The 16,045-nt window shown below is 37.9% G+C and overlaps 1 protein-coding gene across 1 annotated transcript in view; it reads right to left on the bottom strand.

The window, feature by feature from the left end:
* Positions 1-2,752: 2,752 nt before the first annotated feature.
* WASL (WASP like actin nucleation promoting factor) overlaps positions 2,753-16,045 on the bottom strand; it is a 67,464-nt gene continuing 54,171 nt past the window's right edge. Inside the window, exons 9-11 of the mRNA XM_007471283.1 lie at positions 15,483-16,003; positions 7,926-8,034; positions 2,753-5,384 (exon numbers count right to left, since the gene is read on the bottom strand). Coding sequence (XP_007471345.1) covers positions 5,323-5,384; positions 7,926-8,034; positions 15,483-16,003 — 692 coding nt within the window. The 3' untranslated portion in view covers positions 2,753-5,322. The remainder of the gene's footprint in view (positions 5,385-7,925; positions 8,035-15,482; positions 16,004-16,045) is intronic.

Raw genomic sequence — 16,045 nt, 5'->3', positions numbered from 1 at the left:
TCCCTACAGTTAACTGGACATAATGCCTTTTCCTTTCACTTGTTTCTTTCAACACCACAAATACGAAATGTTTTATTTTCCTGCCTCTTTTACAATAAGGGTGAAGTACACGCAACCAAATTAGAATCTCCCGTCTCACTAATAAGAAAACCAGGAAATTGGATTTAAAGTGTGCAGTTTGTCCTTGTACTCCCTGGAAGAACTCCTGGTCTTTAAATTGACAGTAGCTGTTGATTGGAAATTATATGAAAGATGAATACATCCTCAAAGTAATTATCTGTGAGGCCGTTGACTGTAAGGGTTTACAAAATACGTATGTTTATATAAAGGCAATGCCCATTTTACATCTATAAGAAACGAATGAAAATAATTTGGATGTAGAATAAAAAGCTCAATTTCATTTTGACCCAGTACTAAATGACAGGAGTGTCCTGTGACGACTGAATGCCTGGACAATGTAGGGTGGCTGCCATCACTGAGCCAGAATACTACCACATGCCTTAGAGTCAGAGGCTGGCTCCTCAAAGTAAGCCAGCTTTCCCGGGCAGATGACAATAGGATGTGCTGGAGGCTTCTATCAACACCCAGCTGACATGTGAGAAAGGGTGACATTTGTAGCCATAAATCTTTCAGAAACAAAGTAAATCTGCAATTTATCCACAACTTAAGGAAAATAGAGAAAACAAGGATAAAACAGTATTATGGTAATAAATGGAAAAGAGCAAATGACCTAGTAGTCAGATCTGGCTTCTAGTACCTAGCTTTCTAATGGGCTTCAGGCAAGGTCCTCAACTACCCTGGATACCCTCTCACCCAGGAAAGGAGAATAGGCTTGATATAACTCGATTGTCTCCAACTGTCTTTCAATTGTGAAGTTAAATATTTTAGATTTCAGGAGGGAGGGAAGCTGACTGAACTGTTATATTTTACAATACCCATCACATATTTAATTTTAATAAACAGTTGTTTAAATAAGGTGATACTGATGCTTAAAAATTCTTAGACTTTTGGGCTTCCCTGGTGGCGCAGTGGTTGCGAGTCTGCCTGCCGATGCAGGGGTCGGGGGTTCGTGCCCCGGTCCAGGAGGATCCCACATGCCGCGGAGCTGCTGGGCCCGTGAGCCACGGCCGCTGAGCCTGCGCGTCTGGAGCCTGTGCTCCCCGACGGGAGAGGCCACAACAGTGAGAGGCCCGCGTACCGCCAAAACAAAAATCTTAAGACTTTAGGCCTTGATGAAAATCCTCACACATCTAGCAATAACTAAGATAAAACTGAATTTAGGTCAGGACACGCCAACAAATCCAAGGCAGAAAATGCCAACATGACACTTGGAACTTCAAGTTCCATAACACAATTTGATTCTGCTAAAGCTGTACTTCTTAAATAAAAAAATTTTTTAAATCCTTAAATTTTTTTGGTTGTTAAAAAATTAAGGGGCTACTTCGAATTTACTAGAAATTCCCCAATACACAAACATCTAAGCCAGAAACCACCCATAAGCTACTGTTACATTTTACTCAAAATAATTGTTATTCATATCTTGACTTGTCAATCGTGATGGTGGTACACATGACCAGTTTAGATATACACTGGACTTGTGTAAAAAGTAATACTATATGTGTATCAATAGTTAGTATGGCCATTGGTATATATTAAAAAATGTTTTTTTAAGCTATGGTTGATTTATCTAGATTTTGTTACAAAGCCAAAATTTGCAATGGGTTCCCTCATGGCAAAGGAGGATACCATGTATCACATATAGAAGTAAAGGCAGTCTTCGTATTAACTGCAAAGTAAGTTCCCCATCATATTCGTAACAGCCAAGTTATTACACCTTTATCCAGTGGCTTCACTAAAAGCAAAGTTAAAAAAACAATCTATGAATAAAAGAACAAGTGATTACAAAGAGTATGATGTGTTTTGGAGCATTTGGATGTGACAATGTCAGTAAGATAGGTGTGCAAAATAACATTTCTCAACTTTTCCATAAATAATTTTCTATTGTACTATAAATAGGCCTTATCTCTACAGTTGTCCTTTAAGAACTCCCTTTCTAAAGCAGAGTAAGTTGTTTCAGGAATTTCTTCACTGATTAGATTAATATAAAGCGACAAGAGCAATTCTGAGGCACTTCCCTCTTTAAAAAAATTTTTAAGAAACAAAATTTGTAATAGGACATATCATTATGGAAATGTTTAAATTTGACTAACGCTCTTAGAAGGCATTTTGTAGCATCCTACACGCTGGATTCCGTAACTCAGTTTAATCTTCAGACACCCACTTGTGCCAGGGCCAGGAGAACAGAAAATTCTATTTATCAAAAACTGAATTTCCTATGTAAAAGGAAGCACCATGTTTGATACCATTTATTAAAAGCTATTTAAGTCCCACGTGAACTTTATATTTGGTTTCTACTGCAACTACCAGTAAACTCCACTATCACTCTGATTTAGGAAACTGCAACATTTTCGGTGTGCGAGAGTTCTGGTTTGACCTTGCAATGTGAATGCTCTGTGTACCACAGCAGTGGCTCCCAGGGGAACAGCTGAGCAGCCATCACGTTTCCCAGAACAGGGTGTAACATTCTTTTGCTCACCATGTTTATTTAACGGCATGCTCCAACTCTCAGGGCATGCAGTCAGCTAAAACTTTCAACCCTTATTGTTCACTGCTATGAACCCGTTACTATACAGTTTTTTTTACCCAATTTAATCTCTTGACAATAAACAAATAAGAAACACACTATTTTACACTATTTGGGTCAAATTAATTTTATTATGCTCCATGATGAATTGCCACCAGTGCAACATCCTATTCACTATACATTTCAAAAAAATATTTCACATACTAAACAAAATTTCGGTTGATAAATGGAAGTGAATGATTGAGAGTCTTTATGAAACTCATACATACAGCATGTGGCTAGCTGAAACTATCACGCAGCATTCAGATATAAAAAGCCTCATGCTAGTTTGTTAAAGGCGAAGGCTGTCAGACAATCATTTAGCTGGAGCACACGTGGGAGGCCCTCGGGCTGTGCACAGGTGTAGTGCTGTCCACAACACAAGGCAGTGGGGGACTGAAACATGCAACCTTTACGTCTAAAGCGGATTTAGTCTTCGTGGCTGGACGGAGCTCCACAGCTGCTGTGTTTCAACCAATAGCGACTCAGACTTTGTGCAACAACAACAAACAACAACAACAAAGTCTTTTACTTTTCCTTTAAGAAGAAAGAATAAACTCGATTATCACTGGCAAATTTTATACCCACCTGACGTATTTCAAATTGTGTTTCCAATTCAAAGAATTGTTATCCTCTGCTCAGAGCAGCTCCTGATAAATCTTTATCATAACAAAGTCAGCGGGGAAACCCTGAATTCTTTGCCCCAAAGTTAACAGAGATCTTAAATTGGCATTACTTTAAAGATATTTCTAAGATATTTTAAAAATTCTGTATAATGTCTAAAACAAAAGAAAGGAACACATTTAATAACACTTAAAATAATTACAATGTTCTATTTACCATTTGCACAGATTTCTAATTTTACTGGTTAGTAGTTGTCCAGCCTCATCCACACCAGACCCACAGAGCTCAAGCCACAATAAAAATGAGAGTAAGCAGAAAAAGGTTTCCAGCAGCAGAGGGCACTGTTTTTGCAAGAAACAAAAAGTCTAGAATCTTTCCCACGTTCTTAAATTATTCCTGCAAGGTAGGTAACATTCTTTGAATAACTTAACCGTTTTACTGCACCACTTACTGCTTTCAGCAACAAAACCTTTTAAATTATTTCTCATGATAACTAGACGCATGATCACTAGAGATTATGTGATAACTGGTTAAAATTCAAGCCACATCTTGCAGGTCCAGCCTGTCAAGATCATGCCAACACCAGATTTTGTTGGGTACAATTATAGACAGCTTAATTTTTAGTTGGATATTGTGACTATAGTAATGAAATACATTTGGAACTACATTCTGCGTATGACTCAATGTGAGAAAAATAGGTGTCTGTATGTAAATCAGATAATTTTTCTACCTAAAATTTAAAGTAGGTAGGTATGATAATTAATGCTATAAATATGAAACAACCACCTTTAGGCAGACTAGTGTATTGTAGAGAGGCATCGTATCATTTAGCATACATAACAAATGTGCAGGTTGTAAAGTTTTATTTGTTTTTTTTTTTTAAATCTGTCATTCAGTTTTGTATTTCAAGAAATTTGACATTGGGACCACCAATCTTTTAAGAAAAATGTAACCCTTCACCTGACATTTGACAAAAATCTTGAGAAATTATCAAACTTTAAAAAAAACAGCATAATAGTTTCATCATTACAGTGTATAACTTTGCCAAATAGGTAAGATTTTTATGTCTGGTATTTCTGAATACCTCAATCCATACAGACTGCAAAATAAAAATACTTAATTCCACACCACTTTTATGATGTTCTGATTTTTACAGTATATTTAACCAAATATTGAAGTAACCACAATGTATAGCCTCCTTCAGTTCATGTAGAACGAAATTATCTCTAAGATCCCCAAACCTCAACAACTTTTGTTTCAGAATAGTACCAAAAATATTTTTAAAATTTTTGCCTAAAAGAGCCTGCCACATTTGCTATAGCACAAAAATAACCTCAGTCAAGCATAGGTATGCAAGGGCTCCTTATGATTCCAGCCTCCAAATACCACATCTGTACAGTAACAGGCAATATTGCTGTAAGAGGTGTGTTACCATTTTCCCAACTAGCATCTCTGTAGTGATTTTACATAGCGCATATTGCTAAAATTTGAGAAACTGCATCAGTGTAGTGATGTCTAGAGAACTGTGCAATGTATCAGCTTCAACATTCATGTGGCATGTGTTCGAAATGAAGGGGCTAAATAAACTAAAGTTTGCATCACTTAAAAAAGAATGTAGTGCTATACTAGATTTTAATAAGAAAATTTAGGTACAGAAAAAGTAGGGTATGAAAATAGTGTTTTCCTTCTGGCATTGTAACTAAATTACATTAAGGTTTTTGTCAGTCTCACATATAATATTTAAACTCCCTTGTTGATGGAATGAGAAATATTCACAAATTAAGTGAGCATTCTGGTGTAAACGTGCACACAGTAACAGGGAGTAGCTTTGCAGAGGATTATGACAAACCCTTACAGATTAAATGAGGTATTGCACAGATTAATAAAAAAAAGCAAAAAAGGCAACAAAAATATACAGCAAATTGGTAGAACATTTACATGATAATTTTACAGAATCCATAGACAGAAAGCAGTGTTTAGTATTTCACCTTAAAAATATATATATAATATATAGATCAGTCTTCCCATTCATCATCATCCTCAAAATCTTCTTCATCATCTTCATCCTCATCTTCATCTAGAAGAGAATCATTAATACAAACAATTAAAACATATGTATAAATCAAATGACATTTCATAATTCTTAGGGGACTTCTCTAATTATTCAGCTTCTAAAACACAAACCTGGAGGAATCTAGTTACTAAAATGGTTTAAAATGAATCAGTAAAATACATCTAAAGAGTATTTGATAGTAAGTTGAAGATTAGAACATGACTAAGAAGACTTGGGTTCTAGTCCCTAAGCATCTATGTAACCAGTTTCAACCTGTGTTTCTTTATATGTAAAATCACATTTGAGTTGATCTCTCTGAATTTTAGGCTCACATATTGCAAACCCAACAAAGGCCCCTTCAACGACTGTCTTTAAAGAAAAGTTGTAAAAAATATAACCAGCACATTGTTTGGCTACCAATTTCAATTATAATTCCAGTGACAGGTGGGAACCGCGTCAGCACTAAGCCATAAAGGAAACGGAGTAGGCAGTCCCAGTACCTAATCTCCTCTTCTACCCCCTATTCTCCCTTGGACCCACTGACACCGCTCTTTCCGGGTCACCAAGGACCTACCGTCGCTAAAGCTAAAGCTCAATTCTCTGTTCTCATTTTCCTGACCCATCACACCCACCTGACCCAGATGATCACTCCATCCTCCTGCAAACACTTCTTCACCTGACTTCTAAGATGCCACACCCTCCAGTGCTCCGAGCTCATTAAACTTTCTCTTCTCCATTTATACCCACTTTGATGATCTCATCCAGTTCCATAACTTTAAATACCATGTATATCTTAATGATATGCAAATTTATATTTACCGTTCACATCTCTCCCCTGAATTCCAGACTCATAACCAAATGTCTACTCAGTATCTACTTTTAATTTTTTAATAAGTATCTCAAATTTAATATGTACAGAATCAAATTCCTAATCCTTCCTTTCAAACTTGCCACTCCTAAATCTTTCCCACTCTGTTAATGAAAATTTCACTCTTTCAGCTGCTCAGTTCAAAAACCTCAGAGTTAACCATCACTCCTTTTTTTCCAAACCTCACTTCCAATCCATCAGCAAACCCAATGACCTCCACATTCAAAGTATAACTGGTATCCAACCACTTCTCAGGTGCTACCAACCTGATTCAAACCTGCATCATCTCTAGCTTGGATCACTGCCACTCCTCTGCTAAGAACCTTCCAGTGGCTTCCCATCACATTCATGGCTCCCAAAGCCTTACTCCTGACCCCCTGCCACCTCTCAAACTACATTTCTTCTTCTTTCTCCTGCTCTCTTATTCCAGCCCTACTGACCTTGATTGGCATTGTTCCTCAACCTCAGAAACTTTGTACTGGCTGTACACACTTTCCTGTTTTCTACATGGTTTACTCCCTGAACTCCGTCTGGTCTTTTCTCACATGACATCTTAGGTAGGCCTCATTATCCTATTTCAAAATGAACTTCCCTCTCACGGTCTGTTAGTCCTTATATCTCCCTTTTCTGCTTAATTTCTGTCCTTAGTACATATCACCATTTAATATACATATTTTCTAATTTATTTATTGTCTCTCTCTTTCTCACTAGAATGCATGGTCCATGAAGGCAGGAATTTTTGTTGTTTTGTTATTTAATTATTATTCCACAATAAATATTTGTGGACTGAATTAACCTATCCTATCTTTGTAACACGGTATGGAAATAAAAATGCCTATTTAAGAAAAACAAATGTTGCTAAAAGATCTTAGATACCCACATCCTTAAGGAGAAAGAAAGAGAAGGAAAATAACATTTACTGAACACCTACTATGTGCTAGGCAATCTGCTGTTTAGTTGCATATTAGTTTACTTACTGTTCATATCAATCATCTGATTTATGAATTCTCTCCATGTAACAAACTGGAGAATTGAGGTCCACCACAGCGAGTAAGTAATAGATTTAATAAGAACAAAGATCTGCTTCTAGTACATCATGCTCTCCAGTAAACCTCAACCATCACATCAGCAAAACCCATATTCTTTCTCTCTTTTAAAAATGATATTCATTTACGTGGTGGTGTGCATATGTTTAATAACCTCAAATAAGTACTAGTTTACAAATAAACCTTTTAGGAAAAAAAAAAAAGAGGAAACAAAAAACTTTAGGATTCTTTACTAAACCCTAGAAACAGTATAAATTATCTCATTTCTCAGCCCCAACTCTTGCAAATCAGGGAAACCTAAATTTCTTATGTCACAAGAATGTCACAGGAATGAGATTCAGGACTCTCCAGCCTTGTTTACAAGTTGTTTTCCAGGCATTCTATTAGTATTTCTGGTTTAGGAAACAAAATTGTCATTTTGCTAAAGTTGTTCTTCCAATTTATGATTATGACAGTGGTGTCTTGACATCCATTAAGCTTCAAATAGACTAGTCACAGTTGCAACAACTTAAAATATATCCTAGAACCTACATCAATAAGTTATTCAATAGCAGGGAAAAATCTAGCAGAGACTGTGTCACAGAATAAAAAGAGAAGCAGAACTTCAAATATTCAAATTTACTAAATATATATATACACATGCAAATATACCTGAAGAATGAATGGCTTTGCTCCTTTTCTGCATCACTTCCATTAATGCACCTACAATTCCTGAAGTGGGTGCAGGTGTCGGTGGTGTAGACTCTGGGCCGTCAGATACCTTGGAAAGGAAAATCAGCAAAATTTAGTAACACATCCTTAGCAACAAATCTGTCTCCAGAAAATCTTTCTCTCTTAGAATCACTTTATTATTTTAAAACAAAACAAAACAAAAAAAGCAAACAATCAAGCCTAGAATAGGATTAACAAAATTAAGAAGAAAAAATATTGCTGCCTTAAAATAATTCTCCAAGATACATTTCCCCTCCTTAATGTATAAGCCATTAATACATTTCCAAATTTAATACAACAGTCAAACTTTTTCCTAAATAATACTTGCCCTTACAGCTGGGTTACTTCTGTTCATTCTAGTGCACAAAGCCTTGGCTGATGAGAAACTTTAAAACGATTATCAAAGGACATCATTTTACAAAACTAAGGTAGCATTTAGATTCCTAAAGTTATTAGAGGAGAAGAGAACATTTTAGGGTATCTAAGAGCAATTAAAGAGACTTATGGTTTCCTAGAAAAACTCAGCTTTACTAATAGGCTTTATAACTTTAAATATTATACTTAATATAAAGTTATAATGTAAATATGTACAATATATAATATATATACTAGAATTCAAAATGTACCTTCCTTCTCATATCATGTAACTTTTCTTTAAGGAGATCAGATGCGTAGCTTTCAAAATGTACCTCACAAGGCAACTAGCTATCCCTAACTAAAGTACTTTACCTAATATAAACGACATTTGGGGGAAAAAAATCAATATCAAAGGGTCTCATTAAAATCTAATTTCTATAGAAAATAATCCATGATTCCAACACTCATTAAAAAAGAGACTACGGGAAGTTTGTAGAGATTTAGGGGAAAAAAATACAATTTAGAAACTATTGCCGTATGTGCACTGTGACTAAAATGAGCAGTCGTTTATACAAAACAGTCATTTTGTTAATTTTGCCCCTGGTATGATATTGGTATAATTAAAAATGAAATAGCACAGCTATACTAAATAATTACATACACACACACACACACACACACACACACACACACAGTTGACCCTTGAACAACACGAGTTTGAACTGCATGGGTCCACTTATATGCAGATTATTTTCAACAAATATATTGGAAAACTTTTTAAAGATTTGCTACATTTGAAAAAACTTACAGATGAATCACACTGCCTAGAAGTATGGAAAAAATTAAGAAAATGTTAGATATGTCATGATTGCATAAAACATATATACACATCTATTTTATCATTTACTACCATAAAATATACACAAATCTATTATAAAAAGATAGAATTTATTAAAGCTTATACACAGACTGTACACGGCACCATTCCGTTGAGAGAAATGTAAACCAACATAAAGATGCAGTTTTAAATCATAACTGCGTAAGATTAACTGTAGTGCACATTGTACTACTGTAATAATTTTGTACCCACCTCTTATTGCTATTTCCGTATGCTCAAGCGTTGTGAGTACATGCTTAAAACTCCCTGTGATGTTAGTAGTGTGAGCAGTTTGTCCCTTCAATAAATTGCATATCACAGTAAAAAGTGATCTCTCGCAGTTCTCATGTATTTTTCATTGTATTTAGTGCAATACTGCAAACCTTGACCAAAACCACGGGACCCATACTAAGCACCACTAGTAATGCTGGAAGTGCTCCCAAGAAGTGGAGAAAAGTCATGACATTACAAGAAAAAGCTGAATTGTGTGATATGTATTGTAGACTGAGGTCTGCAGCTGCAGCTGCCCACTGTTTCAAGATAAATGAATATGGCATTAAGGACCATAATAAAAAAAAGATCAAGAAATTCATGAAACCATCGCTGCAGCTACATCATCAGGTGCAAAAACCTTGCACTTTTTGTGAAATAACTTTATAACTCGTATTGAAATGCAGCTTCCATGTGGATGCAGGATTGCTATAAGAAAGGCATACCTATAGACTCTTAATAATTTGAGAAAAAGTGAAGTAATTATATGACAACTTAAATGAAAAGGAAGGTGAAGGATCTAAAGCTGGAAAATTTAATGCCAGCAAAGGACGGTTTGATAATTTTAGAAGGAGGTTTGGCTTTAAAAGAAAAGCAGCTTCTGCCGACCAAGAGGCAGCAGAGGAGTTCCCAGATGCCTTAAGAAAATAATAGAGGAGAAAGGATATCTGCCTGAATAGGTTTTAAATGTAGACGAAAGTGTCCTAGAAGTGCCCTGGAAGAAAAATGCCACACAGGACACTTGTAAGTAAGGAAGAAAAGCAAGCACCAGGATTGAGGAGGGATAGGTTAACTCTGCTGTTCTGTGCAAATGCAGTCAGGTTTACAATCAGGACTGCCCTTATCTATAAATTTGCTAACTCTTGTTGAAGGGAAAAGATAAACACCAGCTGCCAGTCTTTTTGGTTAGATGACAAAAAGGCCTGGACAAGGAGAACCCTTTTTCTGAATTGGTTTCATCAATGCTTTGTCCCTGAAGTTAGGAGGTGCCTTGCCAGTAAGGGACCACCTTAAAAAGTTCTTTTGATATTGGAGAGTGCCCAGGCCACCCAGAACCCCATGACTTCAACACCACAGTGGTCTACTTGCCCCCAACACAACATCTCTAATTCAGCCTCTAGATCAGGGGGTCATAAAGACCTTTAAGGCTCATTACACATGGTACTCTATGTAAAGAACTGTCAACTATAGAAGAGAACTCCGAGAGAGAGAACATCATGAAAGTCTGGAAGGATCACATCATTGAAGATGCCATTGTTCTTACAAAAATGTGGTTGTAAAGAACTGTCAACTATAGAAGAGAACTCCGAGAGAGAGAACATCATGAAAGTCTGGAAGGATCACATCATTGAAGATGCCATTGTTCTTACAGAAAATGTGGTGAAAGCCATCAAGCCCGAAACAATAAATTCCTGCTGGAGAAACTGTGTCCAGATGTTCTATATGACTTCATAGGATTTACAACAGAGCCAAGCAAGGAAATCATGAAAGAGATCATTGATATGGCAAAAAAGGTGGCGGGGGGTGGTGGCAGTGGTGGTGAAGAGTTTCAAGATATGGATCTTGGAGAAATAAAAGAGCTAACAGATACCACACCAGAAAAATTAACAGAAGATGACTTGATGAAAATGAGTGTTTCCAAACCAGTGCCAGACGATGATGAAGAAAATGTAGAAGCAGCAGTGCCGGGAAAACAAACTGACATTAGACAATCTGGCAGAAAGAAGGGTTCTCGGATTATTCAAGACTGCATTTGACTTCTTTTACAACACGGACCCTTCCATGATATGGGTACTAAAACTAAAACAAAGGAAATTACTGGGTTGGCCAAAAGGTTCCTTTGGTTTTCCAGTAAAAATAAAAGACACATTTTTCATTTTCACCAAGCACTTTAGCGAACAATGTAGTCACCCTTTTGTTCCACTATCTTCTGCCACTTTTCAGGCAACATCATAATTCCATCTTCTAAAAACTTTTTTTTTTTTTTTTTTTGGCGGTATGCGGGCCTCTCCCCGCTGGGGCCTCTCCCCGCTGTGGCCTCTCCCGCTGCGGAGCACAGGCTCCGGACGCGCAGGCTCAGCGGCCATGGCTCACAGGCCCAGTCGCTCCGCGGCATGTGGGATCTTCCCGGACCGGGGCACGAACCCGTGTCCCCTGCATCGGCAGGCGGACTCTCAACCACTGCGCCACCAGGGAAGCCCTTCTAAAAACTTTTTATCTTTTCGAGCAAAGAACTGTCCCAGGTGCCTTTTATAGTCTTCCAGGGAATTGAATTTTTTTCATCAAAAAAATTCTGTGAAGACCGAAATAAATGGAAATCCGAAGGTGCAATGTCTGGTGAATATGCAGGATGAATCAGAACTTCCCAGTCAAGCTGTAACAGTTTTTGCCTGGTCATCAAAGAAACATGCGGTCTTGCATTATCCTGATGGAAGATGATGTGTTCTCTGTTGACTTAATTCCAGATGCTTTCGTCAAAGGCTGATTTCAGTTGGTCTAATTGGGAGCAGTACTTGCTGGAATTAATTGTTTGGTTTTCCGGAAGGAGCTCATAATAGAGGACTCCCTTCCAATCCCACCATATACACAACATCACCCTCTCTGGATAAAGACCGGCCTTTGGTGTGGTTGGTGGTCGTTCATTTCGCTTGCCCCACAATCTCTTCCGTTCCACATTATTGTACAGTATCCACTTTTCATTGCCCATCACAATTTGTTTGAAAAACGGAATGTTTTTGTTATGTTTCAGTAGAGAATTGCATGTGGAAATATGGTCCAAAAGGTTTTTTTCGCTTAACTTATGTTGAACCCAAACATCAAAGCGATGAACATAAACCAAGCTGGTGCAAATGATTTTCAATGCTTGATTTGGGTATTTTGAGTATGTCAGCCATCTCAAGCGTGGTATAACACTGATTGTTCTCAATTAATGTCTTGACTTGATCGCTATCAACTTCAATTGGTCTCCCTGACCGTGGAGCATCATCCAGCGTGAAATCTCCGGCACGAAACTTCGCAAACCACTTTTGACACGTTCGATCAGTCACAGCACCTTTTCTATACGCTGTACAAGTCTTTTTTTACGTTTCGGCTGCGTTTTTACCTTTCTTGAAATAATAAAGCATAATATGCTGAAAATGTTTTCTTTCATTTTCAATATTAAAACGGCTACACAAAAATTCACCAATTTTTGGTAAGTTTTTTTTTTTAATGCACGCTGATATGACAGCTGTCACAATACAATCTAATAAAATTGTTTCGAATGAAGTTAAAGACAACCTAAGCACTACTAGAGCCATCTTACGGGAAAAACCGAACAAACTCTTTGGCCAACCCAGTATGATATAGTTCTATAAAATTAGTGTGCCTGCCTCTCCTGCCTCCCCTTACCCCTCCCTCCGCCTCTTCCACTGAGGCCACTCCTGAGACAGCAAGAAAGACCAACACCTCCTTTTCCTCCTCCTGCTCTTCAGCCTGCTCAACGTGACGACAATAAGGATGAAGCCCTTTACGATGACCTACTTCCACTTAATGAATGAATAGTAATCATCATGCTGTACAATTAATAAATTTATCTGTTGTGTATGTGTGTCTCTGTGTGAAAATCTAATAACTATACAGCAAGAACTGTATGAAATATTTTTGTGTCATCATCATCATCACCTAGGTATTCATCATGTAGAACACCGTGTGTAAGAGTTGAAGTGGATAGCCACTCCTTACATAGGCGTAAGGTGAGGGATATTTAATATAAAATTAATACTGTGTTAGTTTTCTTACTGTTTTACAACTTTGCTTTTGAAGAACTACATTACCATACAGTATGCCCCTCTCTCTCGTAACTGGAGAAACTGCGTATCTGCCTACCTTCACAAGCAAGTGGTTTTTGAAAAAAAATATAACAATGTTCCCAATACAGTATTATGAATATGACTGTACTAACGTATGCCATAAAAATTTTATAACGATTCATTCACTAGTATATAGGCTAGCTACTGTGAAGCAACCATATCGAATATGCTAGGCTACCATAAAGCAATCATATGGCTGCCTCTCCATTATCGCTGCATGATTATACCTGTAAATAAATATAAATTTCTCACATTCTTTTTATTTTTGATGTCTACTGTATTACATATAACATCTACAGTGTTTGTATTATATTAATAAGACAATATTGACCAAATTGATGTAGGTACTAACAGATTATTCATCTTGTAAACAGATGATGTAAACTTACAGCATCGATAAATACAGTCCAGTACTGTAAATGTATTTTCTCTTCCTTATGATTTTCTTAATAACATTTCCCTTCTCTAGCTTACTTTGTTGTAAGAATACAGTATATAATACATATACAAAATATGTGTTAAATTAACTGTTTATGTTATTGGTAAGGCTTCCAGTCAACACTAGGCCATTAGTAATTAAGTTCTGGGGAGTCAAAAGTTATACACAGATTTGACTGCTCAGGGGGCTGGCACCCCTAACTCCCATTGCTGTCCAAGGGTCAACTTATGTATTTGAAATTCTAAAGTATATGACCCCATTAAAATCTGCTATTCACCTGGGCTGTGGTCATTTTGACAATAATTCCCCCCACCAACAACTATTCAAAGTTCTTCAACTGCTCCTGAGAAACCTGTCGTCTGAACTAAATGGGGAGAGGGAGCAGAGGTGATTGTTCACAGGCTGATCTAAGTATCATCCTGAATACATATTAAGAAAAGATGTAGACACATTTTAAAGAAGTTTCTTAAATCTGTGCTAGGTTGACGTTTAAATGCTTTCATTCGATTAGCTGTGTTCCCTAGCCATCATTCTCTTCCTAGCTAAAGCTTCTGAGATTTAGAAAGTTATCATAATTCTCTACACATTGCAAAATAATTTTCAATTAAAATCTCCTTTCAGCTCCATTTACTTCATAGAAAAACCTACCATCCACAACCTGCCTGAAGCCCTGCAGAGCAAATGTTCCTCCTGGAACTGAGAGACCACACATAAAGGCCCAGAGGAAGCATGTGAATGTTAGGCAGGTTAGGCTCTAGGTCAGGGGTCAGGAAACTACTGCCATGGACCAAATCTAGCCTGTCCCCTGTTTTTGTATAACTTTTTTAAAGCTAAGAATGATTTTTTACACATTTTTAAATGGTTGAAAGAAAACAAGAGAAGAATATCTATGATATGTGCAAACTATATGAAATTCAAATTTCAGTGTCCATAAATAAAGCTTTATAGAACACAATCATGCCCACTCACTTATGTGCTGTCTATGGCTGCTGCTTTTGTGGTATAATAGCAGAGTTGAGCAGCTGTAACAGATACCATATGGCCTGCAAGCCTAAAATGTTTACTATCTGGTCCTTTAAAGAGAAAAGTTTGCCAACCTCTGCTCTGGAAGATGAAACGATGACCTCAACCAATTCAGAGAATCCAAAATTATCTGTCACTATAGAAATTCTAATTAGAACTCTCTGAATTTTCTGTGGAGTCTGATTCTCTACTAATCTAAATTTCAGACACAGAAACTTTAAAATATGGTTTAGTTTTCATAAAGTTAATGGTTTGACTTTGCCAAGATGATTACAATTAGTTTCAACAGGGCTATTTTTACTTCTGTATAGTTTAATAAAGATTTTTCTTTAAATTAAAAGTTATTTAAAAGTGTAGAATGACAGATTGCAAACATAGTGCAATATTCTTTATATGAAGTTTTAGAATAGGCAAACTAAACCTATGGTGATAGAAATCAGGTCAGTGATCCTTTCTGAGAAGGGAGAGGCATGAGGGAACTTTCTGGGGTGATATTTTGATACAGAAGTATGGACCACACAGGTAAAGGTATAAACTTACGCATTTTAGGGTATGTAAGGGTTAGAAAAACATACACCAAGAGAAAAAGTAAAAACAAAATTTTTTTCAAAGATGTCTTATAATTGCTTTAAAATTCCATTAAGACAGGCAGTCTAAACCGAAAGGAACAGATTACTTACAGATTTCAGCTGAATACCCTGCCGTATCTGGTCTAAAAGCGCATCCCTTCCAGAGCAGGACACCGGTCGACTGTTCTGTTCCACTTTTTTTAGCTGAGCACCCTCTCTGATTTGATCTAAAAGAGCTGCTTTGCTTCCTGCAGAAGTTGGAACCTGATGGTCACCATCAGAAGGGAGGCCGGGGGGAGGTGGCGGCCCCGGCGGCGGGGGAGGTGGAGGCGGCGGGGGCGGTGCCGCCGGCCCCGCCACCGACATTGGCGGAGGAGGTGGCGGCGGCCCGGAAGGCGCTGAGGAGGGAAGGGCCGGAGGAGGGGGGGGGTACATCCTGTTTGGCGGTGGCGGAGGCGCCCCAACACCTGGCCTGGACGGAGGCGGCGGTGGCGGCGCAGCCGAGGGAGCTCTTGAAGGGGGCGGGGGAGGAGCCCCTCTTCCCCGGGCAGGAGGGGGAGGAGGGCCCGAGCTGTGCGGAGGCGGCGGGGGAGGAGGCGGCCCTCCCCGGGACGGCGGTGGAGGTGGTGGTGCTGCAATGAAAACAGAAAAAAAGAAAAGCATGCTTCCCCCCC

The sequence above is a fragment of the Lipotes vexillifer genome, unplaced genomic scaffold, assembly GCF_000442215.2.
Source record: "Lipotes vexillifer unplaced genomic scaffold, Lipotes_vexillifer_v1.1 scaffold618, whole genome shotgun sequence".
NCBI lineage: Eukaryota > Metazoa > Chordata > Mammalia > Artiodactyla > Lipotidae > Lipotes > Lipotes vexillifer.
Note: the sequence above shows the minus strand (reverse complement) of the source record. Positions and strands in the feature narration are given on the sequence as shown.